The 12,695-nt window shown below is 39.6% G+C and overlaps 1 protein-coding gene across 1 annotated transcript in view; it reads right to left on the bottom strand.

The window, feature by feature from the left end:
- LOC124612604 (ras GTPase-activating-like protein IQGAP1) overlaps nucleotides 1-12,695 on the bottom strand; it is a 340,604-nt gene that overhangs the window by 151,460 nt on the left and 176,449 nt on the right. Inside the window, exons 16-17 of the mRNA XM_047140897.1 lie at nucleotides 12,361-12,507; nucleotides 3,025-3,156 (exon numbers count right to left, since the gene is read on the bottom strand). Of these exons, the coding sequence (XP_046996853.1) occupies nucleotides 3,025-3,156; nucleotides 12,361-12,507 (279 nt within the window). The remainder of the gene's footprint in view (nucleotides 1-3,024; nucleotides 3,157-12,360; nucleotides 12,508-12,695) is intronic.

Below are 12,695 nucleotides of genomic sequence, written 5' to 3' on the forward strand. Positions count from 1 at the left end.
GAGAGGCCATTGACTACTGGTTTTGTAACATAATTTTGTTCATTGGACTTTTCTATAAAGATATTATCAATGGCTGTTTGTGAGCAATTGGCTTCCCTAGTGGGGAACTTTACAGTGGGAATTAAGTTGAATGATAGTGTTACTAAACCAAATAAGTTCTTATTGGGAGAGTCTTTCAGGAAATCTACATTGAAATCACCAGCAACCACTATTTCTTTGTTTTTGGTTGTTAAATGGGCAAGCTTCCAGGTGGTTTATGAACAGATTAAAGTTACCTGCAGGTGATCGATATACACTTAATATTATGGTGGATTTTTTGCGAAATTCTACTTCTGTTGCAAATGCTTCCATATGCTGTTCTAGGCAAAATTTATGAATGTCTATGTTCTTAAATTTATGACAGTTCCTGATGAATGTGGCAACTCCTCCTTTCTCCATTTCTGCTCTACAAAAGTGAGATGCTAACCTAAACCCTGTAACACTTAAAAGTTCTATACCAGTGGCCACATGATGTTCAGAGAGGCAGATCATGTCAGCTGGGTTTCAGGATTTTAATTCATCTATGCAGATAATTAATTCATTAATTTTATTTCGCAGTCCTCGACTATTTTGATGCAATAAAGATAGCTGACATTTCACACTGACTGAGTTAAAATTGAGTACAGTTGAAATATTTGCTGACTGTTGCAAATTCTTAACCAATAGGTGTTCATGCTGAAGTAATAAGCTAGAATTATGTTTTTTGGTTTCTTTCTCAAACTGAAGGTTTGTCTTAGTCCTAAACTCTCTTAAAATTTGGTTTCTTTCTGTCCTTCCTACCCTAAAAAAGGGTCTTTTCTGAACCCTATAACCACTGGTATTTTGTCACTCATGACAGTGCCTCCCCCTTTAGCTTTCCTGCTATTTTCCCAACCAGTTTACCCTTACCTTTCCTGTTGATGTGAGGTCCATGCCTAGTATAATCCCACCTATTGAGAGAATCAACAGGAACCACACCAATGTGTGATCCTGCACCCGATATAAGCAGCCGTTCCAACTCCAAATTAACTCTCTTGACAGAAGAGTTCAAATGAGGTCAGTCATGGCACCCAAGAACAGATACAAACTCAACACTAGTATGTTTCGACACTGGTGCAATCTTTGCCAGGTCACTCTATACTGTACGCAGGATCTCTGTCAATGCTATTACCTGCCCCACCCACTATAACCATGGTGTCTTCCTTCATGAAATCTTTGCAAAGTGATCCTAAATCCTCTGTCACCTGCTCCAGACCAGCACTAGGTTTAAAAAAATTGGTGACCTGGTATCTGATCCTATTTTATACAGCAAAAGTTGGCCAACACCTCTTCCATGGGAACTACCTAACAACAACACTTACTTTCCCTTTACTGATTTCCCTACATTCTTACTTTTCAATTTACTGCTGAAAGTTTGTTGTGCCCTGTCTACACCTGCAACTGCTTGAGGCTCACCAGCTTCTAACTGAAGCAACAGGTCAAATCTATTTTCCACATTCACCACGAAGCTCTTAGACAAAGTTCTAGGGCTGTTCCTCCTGTTGCCTGTTGTCACATCCCACCTCTCTTTACCCTTCTCCCTCCTTAACCTGTCAAGATCTCCCCTGGCCTTGTCTAACTCCGCCTGAAGGGTGGCAATTTTCCCCTCCTGTTCTAGTATATTCGTATCTCTACTACATATCCTATAAAACCACTGACGAGTCTCATTTACCAGGGATAAAACTAAATATAGTAGTACATAATGAATGTCTGTATGGGTGATTAGCAAAGCAACTTTTCTCTAGTCCCATTGGTACAGAAAAGAAGATACTAACAACCATAACATAAGAAGTTATCCAAGTCTTTTATACAATTCCTGTTTGCGATTTTGAAATCATATAATAAAATACCATTCTGATGGGATAGAATGTTATAGTTATGCAGGAATTCCATTTCAGAGGGCAGGTAAACAATATTATTATTTGATTGGCTTCAGAATTCCACTAGTAAAATATTTCCACAATAATTTAAAATTATAACAGAAAGTATGAACAGATTTCTAAGAGGGTCAGTTTATGAAGTTCATATTCCATTAAAACATCACACTCTTCATTTAAGAAATGTATGGATAACACTGAGTGTTATAAGTGCTTCTCTTTTAATCTTTTTATTGTTGTTGTTGTTATTATTGCAAAATCTTTCTGAGTGGATGGATGAATGAATGCAAAGAAAACTGAAAATATGACCATAAAATAAATAGTGAGTGTGGACTATACATAAGAATGTCAACACATCCAGGGCTCTTGTCTTTTCTTCTCGTGTGCACATCCTAAACTTTTGTTTATATAGTCTTATTGACTAGACTGGTGCATTTGAAGTTAACTTATGTAATATGAAACAAAGTAGGATATAGGGAATCTTTGTGGCACAATTGTTAGGACAGGTGTCCAACAGCAAACTATCATGAGAAAAATAGACAGCCTCAAACAAAAAAAAGAGAAAGAAGAAGGAGGAGGAAATAAATAATTAAATAAATACACATGCCCCGCCCCATAGAGTGGAAATGAATAAATGTGAGATAATAAAACAAAAGGGTTTTCTTTTCTGGAACACACAGCTTCAAGAAAATGTCAACAATTACATTTAATTTGCTGGTGAATGCTAGACCAACAAAAAAAAAGCAAACTACAGGCGGCAAAATTATTGAACCGCACACCTAATACTCTTGAATAAATTTTTTGTTCGCTAGCACAATGGAAGTTATATTTACTTTGCCTATTGTCCTTCACAATATGATATCAAAAATAACAGCAGTTAACAGGGTGATGAATACAGCTGCAGGAAACAAATAGCATAACAGTATATTTCAAAATGTACAAAATTTAATGTCCACTGATTATTCTTAGGGCCCATTACAGCACACCACAAAACACAGTTAAACTACAATGAAAGTGTCAGAGTGGATGTTTTAATTCTCTACACAACATGCAGACATAACAGATTAAACGGAATATATTTAGATTGTACCTGGATCTTCACTATATATTTGACAAGTTTTGTTCTTGAGAACTTTTGACGAACAAGCCATCCTCTGCAGTGTGCTTGCAGACGTATTATGGACTCAATACTTGGCTGCCGTCTATGTAGGCCAAGCACACCCTGAAAATGAAGTCACGATCAGTTACACACCAAGATGACTAACGGTATCCACTGTTAAGTTGAAATATTATGAGGTTATACAACAGGCTGACAATGTGATACTGACCAAATGCGCAATTTGTGATAAGCTCAATAAGAAACACTCTTGTATACAATGATTCTCATATATTAAAAACAGAATATTTATTAAAAAACGAAAATAGACAACAGAAAAGCTATTTCGAGGACATGACAAGAAAAGAAATCTGAGCAAAGTAAAACCAATCAGATAGTGTAACACAGGATAAAGCTCCTTTCTATGAATTAATAGCCTACATTTCAATACTATTCACAAAATTGTGCTAACATTTAATTACCATGAACAAAAATGTTATTTTGTACTGTGAAATGGGTTATAGGGCAATGACTGTTTAAGAAACCGCGGGACCAGTTTCGCTCAGATCAGTATGACAGTACTGTTATGGGATGGTCTGATTTTATAAATATTAAAGGCAAAGTATAAGAAGGGGTACACCAAGTATGTTTGGTAGTGTATTTGGTTTACATGAAATCACTAATTCATTGGTTTCACAGGCAGGCTATAATCTTCTAACAATATTATGAGGGAAATGCAATGTATGAATACAAGATGTGATGCAGATCTGTAAGTAAACTAGTCTTTTCCCCTTGCCTCCATATAAAACACAGCCAATTAAATGTGACACACTGTGATCTACATGCTACGAAAGCTAGAAATTGGAAGGCCCTCTCACTGGAGCAAATGGCCATATGTCAGTGGGCTATATACTATACATAAATGAGTGAGAAGTGCCTCATCTTATTAGTGTGGCCAGTGGGAGATTCACCATGACTCAGTAGTTGACTTTACTCCGCACAGCTTATTATCAGTCACTTCACATTCTTCTTCCCATTCACTGTATACTTCAACACAGAGGTAATAGTATATAAGGAGATATTACATGAAGTCATATGATTTTCAATGCTTGCTTCTTTGGCTTTTCTGTCCTACTCAACATAACAAGCCACCTTACTAGATGTTGACCTCCACCTCAGATATGGTTACATCAGTACCTCCGTCCATATCAAACCTACTAACCACCAGCAATACCTCCACTTTGACATCTGCCACCCATTCCATACCCGTGGTCGTCGCATCTGCAGTGACGAGCAGTCCTTCTCTAAAAAATACTGAGGGTCTCACTGAAGCCTTCACTGACCGTAATTATCCTCCCATCCTTGTACTAAAACAAATCTCCCGTGCCTTATCTTTCCAGTCTCCTACCACCTCCCAAAGTCCCACAGTCTGGTCACAGAGGAGCATTCCCCTCATAACTCAGTACCATCGGGGACTGGAGCAACTGAATTAGATTCTCCGCCAGGGTTTCAATTACCTCTCATCGTGCCCTGAAACGAGAAATGTGCTACCCACTATCCTTCCCACCCCTCCCACAGTGGTATTCCGCCGTCCACCGAACCTATACAATATGCTCATCCATTCTTACACAACGCCCGCTCCCAATCCCTTACCTCACGGCCCATACACCTGTAATATACCTAGATGCAAGACCTGTACCATACATCCTCCTACCACCACCTACTCCATTTCGGTCACTAACATCACCTATCCCATCAAAGGCGGGCTACCTGTGAAATCAGCTAAGCTGCAACCACTGTGCTGCATTCTATGTAGGCATGACAACCAACAAGCTGCCTGTCCGCATGAAGGGCCACCGACAAACAGTGGTCAAAAAACAAGTGGACCACCCTGTTGCTGAACATGCTGCCAAACATGATACCCCTTATCTCAATAACTGCTTCACAGCCCGTGCAATATGGATCCTTCCCACCAACACCAGCTTTTCTGAATTGCACAGGTGGGAACTTTCCCTGCAAAACATCCTACGTTCCTGTAACCCTCCTGGCCTCAACCTTCATTAGTCACTGTCCTCACCCATCCAGCCCCCTCCCTGTTGCCATTCCAGCACTACACAGCCGTCATTTCACCGCCACACCCAGTCTTTTAATTTATTTTTATTTTTATTTCTCTCCTTTCTGCTACTTAACCCCTCCCCCCTCTGCACCTTCTCTCCTGCCATCCGACTACACTGCAACACCTCACTGTCCGCCACTCCCACCATACTATCCCTCCCCCTCCCTGCTCCAGCCTCCTCCTTACCCCCACCCAGTCACCACTCCCATCATGCACTGGTGCTGCTGCTCGCAGTGTAGTTTCTGTCCTCTGAGACTGCAGACGTGTGTGCAAGATGCATTTGCGTGAGTGTGTGTGTACATGTGTGTATGTGTGTCTACTGCTGACAAAGGCCTTAATGGCCGAAAGCTATGAGTGTGTGAATCTTTTTATTGTGCCTATCGCGACTCAGCATCTCCGCTATATGGTGAGTAGCAACTTCCCTTCTCTGGTATTGTAAAATTATTCTGGGCCTCTTTAGCAACCAGGCTGGCAATTGGTTCTAATCCTGGGTTTAAATTGGCACTTGTCCCACACCAAGTGCCATTAGATCATGCTTTATGTGAATTCAAATCACTCTTGTTGCTCGCAGATGATTTGAGAAAATTTTTTTTGTTGGAAGGCAAGCAATGACTTGATATGCTTGTGAATTTGGAACAGTGAGGATCTTATACGTCTAACACAGTGTGAGGATTTGCTAAGAGGCATGAAGTGGTTGTCCCCCAGCGTCATTACAAAAAATGGGTTTGGCCCTGTGGACACTTATGGATAGTCTAATCCCCATATAGTAGACAGTATCAATGATCTTCAGGTAAGTAGGTCCACTAATCTATAGACCATGCATCTATAATCTACCTAACATTGCAGGGAAGCCTTACGAAATGCAGCCCCTCTATACCTGTCGCTAAGGCAATTCAGGTCCATTATGTGTGGTAACCATAAAAACCCTGAATCAATTGCGAAGTTCACAAGCCACACCAATTGTTTAAAACAGTGGAATCCCTCATTTGCCAGTCAGTTAAAACCTGTCACCGCAATCCAGTCCATCAATCTCTAAAGTTTGAGTAAGAATTGATGAATTACTTTTGTGGGGTTAGGAAAGAAATAAAATGCTTCTGAATACTGCACAAAGAAGGGATATCTCTTGGGCCTCCTCACCATGGACATTACACTACTCATGACTAAAGTAAACAGAGTATCACTTATATCATTTCTTCAAAGGATCCATTCTTCTGCTAAAAACTGTCAGACATAACTTCATCAATTCCATAACTAAAAATCTGCTGAGGAACAGATTCAATGAATACAGGTAGAAAACCACTGAAACTCCATTGCTGGAACCAACCTGAAGTACTGAACCTCCAAGCTGTGTCACATGGGTTTCCATTTCTTTTAAAGTAGTAGCAGTGGTGGTGGTGGTGGTGGTAGTAGTAGTAGTAGTAGTAGTAGTAGAGGTAGTAGCAGTAGCAGTAGTAGTAGTAGTAGTAGTAATAACAACAACAACAATTTCCAACACACTACTGTCTAGGAAGTGATGACCATTCATATAGCTGCCTCCTCCTCCTGGATCAAAGTGTCAACAGTGCCTCAGTACCTTTTGAACCCACACTTTATTTTGTTTATCATATTATGAAAACAAATGCATATACACAACATCTGTGGACATATGTGCACAAACACAATCTCATACAGTCTTATGTCTCCAGATCTAGTTCCCTGATCCATTCAGTTGTTTTATCTGATGCATGGCGAATGTCCATTATCATTCCTTTGTCTGCTCGAAAAGTATGGTCAGCAATGATATAAGGGATTGGCTGTAAGAAGGCTCCACAGTCACAGTCTGCAGAACCAGCCTATCCCTGCTTGCGTATTAGATAACCACATCTGCCTTGGCCAGTTCCAATTCAGTTCATGATCCTCCATTGATAACTGAGGAGATTGGAACCTCTTATCTGCGTAGAAGGGTTCTCCACCAAATGCTTGTTAACTGCAGATAACTGCTTCCAATGGATTTTCTATGAATGGCTGTTACTAAAAGAGGATCTAACAAGGTTAGTTGCTGTGTACCATGATGGTTTACTTAATTTAAAGCACTGGTGTTCTGCTTGTGCAATATCTTGATGAATGGGTAGCTGAGAATTCTTTTGAATGTAATTCCAGACTTCCAGGAGAGCTTCTGATCTTCTTGGAGCTGGAGGTGGGATACTGTTCAAACCAAGAAGCCATAGAGTGTTTTTACTCTGAATATATCCCATAATCATTCACAATGCCTGATTAAATTGCACATCTACCTTCCTGGTGTGAGCACTATTGATCCAGGTCGAACACCAGTACTCAGCAATGGATTGTGATACGGCTAAGGCTGTGTACCTTAAAATATGAGATTTACTCCCCATTAGGCACCAGCATATTTTTGAAGAATCTTTATTGTTTTAGCTTGAGCAACTACATTTGAAAGATTCTGGTTGTAAGTTAAGAGTGCCATCTAATGTTATTCTTAGATATTTTGGTGTACTGCAGCACTTGGCAGCACTTCGACTCTAAATCTGACTTCTGGTTTGTACCTTGCCAGTCTAATGTGTAGCTGAAATGTAGATATCACTGTTTTCCAAGGATTTGGGTGAAGGCACCATTTTTTGAAGTACACATCCCAGATTTTCATATCACTGGATAAAGTGGTTTCAGCATCAGAAAAGTTGGAGCTCTGGACCACCAAACAAATGTAATCAGCATAAATAAATTTCCTTTAAGGTGTTTCCAATAAGTCTTGCATCTACAGATTGAAAAAAAGGGAAGCTCGAACAGATCCTTGACATAAACCATCATTCAGTTTAAATGTTTTGCTTCTGCCTTTGTCAGAATAGATCTGAAAGTATATATTGCTTAGACTGTGGTTAAGTAGTTCCGTAAGTTTATGGTGTGGGATAACACTCAAATTTCAAAGTCCTTCTCAACAAACAGTGTTGTAAGCAGCTGATAGATAAAAAAGAAAGGCAGGTACTCTTATCGACTTCTTCTCGAACCCATTTTTGATATAAGTAGCGATAGAGAGTATCTGATGGTTACAACTTCTCCATGGTTTGAATATCACTTGTTCTGCAGGTATGTGTTTGTCGACTACTTCAAAAATTCTATTGTACATCAGATGCTCAAGGAGTTTGTATGCAACAATTAGAAGTGCTACTGAACGATAGTTTTTGCTTTTGTGGGATATTTATTTGGTTTCGGTATGGCTAATACTTTTGTTTTCTTCATCAGGGGTGGAAGATTTTTGGTTTGTAGGGTATCTGAGAAGTAGGTAAGTCATTTTGCTGTAGTTGGTCCACAATGAACTAGAAAGCCAAGGTACAGTCCATCAAATCCAGCTGCTTTTCCAAGTTCCATGCTTTTCATTTAATCTTTGGTTTTTTCTTCTTAAAATGGAATGCCGAGTTGAGAAGTATGTAGAGCAGCTCTTCTTCTGGTATTCAACTATAATTTGATATACCTTTTGCTTTGCTTGTCTTCTGTGTTCTTGGAAATTCATACTAGGTGTTTAGCAAAACAGTTCAAATTGATGGCGGTTTTTGATCTTTTGGTTGCAGGATTTGATGACTCTAGTTTACTAATGACAGATCAGGCTTTCCTATTAAAGTGGGTTAAACTAAGGATTCTATTTCATATCATATCTTTCTTTGACCCTCATCCAAGGATAGAAGGAGACTTGTTGCACTATCAAAGTTATGCTCTTAGTACTCTGTCATTCACTTCACTCCAACCAGACATGTATTGAACCATCACTGACAATGGCTAAGAACTGCTTGGCCTCTAGTATTAACACCAAGTTATGGTTGACCATTTGCTCTAGAGTTTTCCTACACAGTTCATTAGGGAGATGCTCTTGTAACTACATATGTATGTACTTTTTCCTTGGTTGCCTCCCTCCCTGAATTTGGAAGTTGATGAAATGTGTGTGGCTGCTGGTGTCGAGGATAAGCAGCTCACAAGACATACGGCTCTCTGAAGCTTGACAATTCGGGCAGTTGTAGGATGAGCTCTGTAGCAGTCTGTATGTGTTAATGTTTCCCTGGAGGAAAGAGTCTGAAGGAACCACCAAGCTCCTTATTCAAGCCAGTCTTCGTAGTTCATAAGGGTCTTTAGAAATGTCATCATATCCATTACATAAAACTAGAGTTGAGTGGTCAGACAGCTTTAGAATCAATTTTTTCCCCTTTTTAACTTTTGGTATTGACAGCAGTGATTCCACTATAGCACAGACACATGCAGATTTCTAACTATCTTTTATTGTGTAGGTGTGACCTGGTATGGGATTCATTGGTTGCTTGAAGGAAGAAAGCTGCCCTTAGCTACTGCACTTCAAAGAGGGCATTTGTAGATGAAATTTTTGTTCTTCTTTGTTATTGGTCTCAGTCATCATCAACGCACTAATGTTTTGTAATGCCTTCACAAGCTGCGACATAGCTACAACTCATACAGTGATCCATAAAGTGCAGAATAAACTCCTTTATTTCCATATATTATCATAAAATGTTTTGGTCTTAGTCAATAGATTTTTATGAGTGATGACCATCTTTGAAAAACCAAATACAACTAATGGACAGTCTACATATTAAAACTATAAAATATGCCATAATTGAAAGCATTTCTTCTATACATGTGGAACACATGTGCTTAAAACATGACGAGCATACCCATTTTAAAATGCATCCTACTTTAATGAAGCCATAGTGGTACTATCAAAAAGTACCCACAAAATCAGTTTAGCATCATCACATATTTAAAATGTGTATTAACCAGGCCACAGAGCCACCAGAGCGATTCTGTTTACAGTGCTATTGTTCATAATACACTGTGATATAGTAGCCATAAAAATGTCTTTGTATTCTAAACTTCTTGGAGCTCGCTCCTGTAGGCCTACATATATTCGACAATACGTCATGCCAAGAAAAGGATCATAAAGCATTGTACCAGTCGATTAACTCACTTAATTTTTAAGAGATAGTATCATGTTTACTCTTTCTTTTCTTTTTTTTTTCTTTTTTTTTTTATGAGACAGTGCGTACAGAATTTCTGCATTATTAAATTCAGCCTTTTTTCCTCAAGAGTTGGAGGTGAGAAGTTTTTCTGTACCCTAGTCATCTACAAATGAGTAAATGTGTTGGTAATTAGTATTATTTTAAATGTTATGCTTTTAAACATTGACAGGTGAGTATTTTTACACACATTATGTCACACTTTAATATAACTATTTGTTTTATGTTGTATCATTTGTTGATTATGTGTTGTTTTTATTATTCATCGAGGTACTCCTTGGGTGACTTGTAGGCGCCTTTAGGTCACATCAAGTGCAGCATAGAGCTACAAACACAGCACAGACTGCTTAAGGACCTCCTCAGAATCTAGCAAGATTAGAGTCATCAGAAATGAAATAAATAATAATGGAAATTCCTACTGAAAAATATTTATATTTTAATTTGGTTTGCTTTCAGATTCTAATCTAACCTGATTTCTGTAACTGGACATACGAGGTGCATTCAAGTTCTAAGGCCTCCGATTTTTTTTCTAATTAACTACTCACCCGAAATCGATGAAACTGGCGTTACTTCTCAACGTAATCGCCCTGCAGACGTACACATTTTTCACAACGCTGACACCATGATTCCATGGCAGCAGTGAAGGCTTCTTTAGGAGTCTGTTTTGACCACTGGAAAATCGCTGAGGCAATAGCAGCATGGCTGGTGAATGTGCGGCCACGGAGAGTGTCTTTCATTGTTGGAAAAAGCCAAAAGTCACTAGGAGCCAGGTCAGGTGAGTAGGGAGCATGAGAAATCACTTCAAAGTTGTTATCACGAAGAAACTGATGCGCAACGTTAGCTCGATGTGCGGGTGCGTTGTCTTGGTGAAACAGCACATGCGCAGTCCTTCCCGGACGTTTTTGTTGCAGTGCAGCAAGGAATTTGTTCTTCAAAACATTTTCGTAGGATGCACCTGTTACCGTAGTGCCCTTTGGAACGCAATGGGTAAGGATTACGCCCTCGCTGTCCCAGAACATGAACACCATCATTTTTTCAGCACTGGCGGTTACCCGAAATTTTTTTGGTGGCGGTGAATCTGTGTGCTTCCATTGAGCTGACTGACGCTTTGTTTCCGGATTGAAAAATGGCATCCACGTCTCATCCATTGTCACAACCAACGAAGAGAAAGACCCAGTCATGCTGTCGTTGCGCGTCAACATTGCTTGGCCACATGCCACACGGGCAGCCATGTGGTCATCCATCAGCATTCGTGGCACCCACCTGGATGACACTTTTCGCATTTTCAGGTCGTCATGCAGGATTGTGTGCACAGAACCCACAGAAATGCCAACTCTGGAGGCGATCTGTTCAACAGTCATTCGGCGATCCCCCAAAACAATTCTCTCCACTTTCTCGATCATGTCGTCAGACCGGCTTGTGCGAGCCCGAGGTTGTTTCGGTTTGTTGTCACAAGATGTTCTGCCTTCATTAAACTGTCGCACCCATGAACACATCCACAACTCCATCACCACATGTCTCCTTCAACTGTTGATGAATTTCAATTGGTTTCACACCACGCAAAGTCAGAAAACGAATGATTGCACGCTGTTCAAGTAAGGAAAACGTCGCCATTTTAAGTATTTAAAACAGTTCTCATTCTCGCCACTGGCGGTAAAATTCCATCTGCCGTACGGTGCTGCCATCTCTGGGACGTATTGACAATGAATGCGGCCTCATTTTAAAACAATGCACATGTTTCTATCTCTTTCCAGTCCGGAGAAAAAAATCGGAGGCCTTAGAACTTGAATGCACCTCGTATAATAGATGTTCATCATCACTCATAACAGTTGAAGTTCATTCCAAGAGTAGAGACTAGAGAAGAATTAATTAATAGCATATCAAGATTAAAACTATATCAAACAATGGAAAATCCAGATAGGAATATCAAAAATGTAGGAAAGGGTACATTACTACTTACCAGAAAGATGACACATTAAACTGCAGACAGGCACAATTAAAAGACACTTAAATATAAGCTTCAAGCTACAGCCTTCATTAGAAAAAGAGAAACACACACCATTCACTTACACACACACAAGCACACCTCAGCCACATGACTGCCAACTCCGGCAGCTCAGGCCAGAATGACATTAACAGCTGAAGGCAAGACAGGTGTGACCAAATGACATTTTACAATTTTATAACAAAGCAAAATCTGACCTGTATATCCTGTACTGTGAGGTAGCAACATTTCTGATATTCTTCGGTTGGTGGTTGCCATGTAATCTGCTTCTTATCAAGATTGAGAAAGACACTGTGGCCACTGTGTGTGACATGCTCCACCCAGGGTGACAGAGTCTTCAGGGACTAAGAACAGGAACAACAACTAACGTAATTTTATGCTGTAATTCCTTGTAAAAATCAATATAAGACAATGTCTAAGAACATTACACTACAAAAAACTTATTTTTGGTAGGCAGGAACTGCAAGCAAAGATTTCAAAAATGTAATTGTATGTTGCAAATGGTATCACATCAATTTTATCTCTCTGAAGA

This window comes from Schistocerca americana, chromosome 1 (assembly GCF_021461395.2).
Source record: "Schistocerca americana isolate TAMUIC-IGC-003095 chromosome 1, iqSchAmer2.1, whole genome shotgun sequence".
Classification (NCBI taxonomy): Eukaryota; Metazoa; Arthropoda; class Insecta; order Orthoptera; family Acrididae; genus Schistocerca; species Schistocerca americana.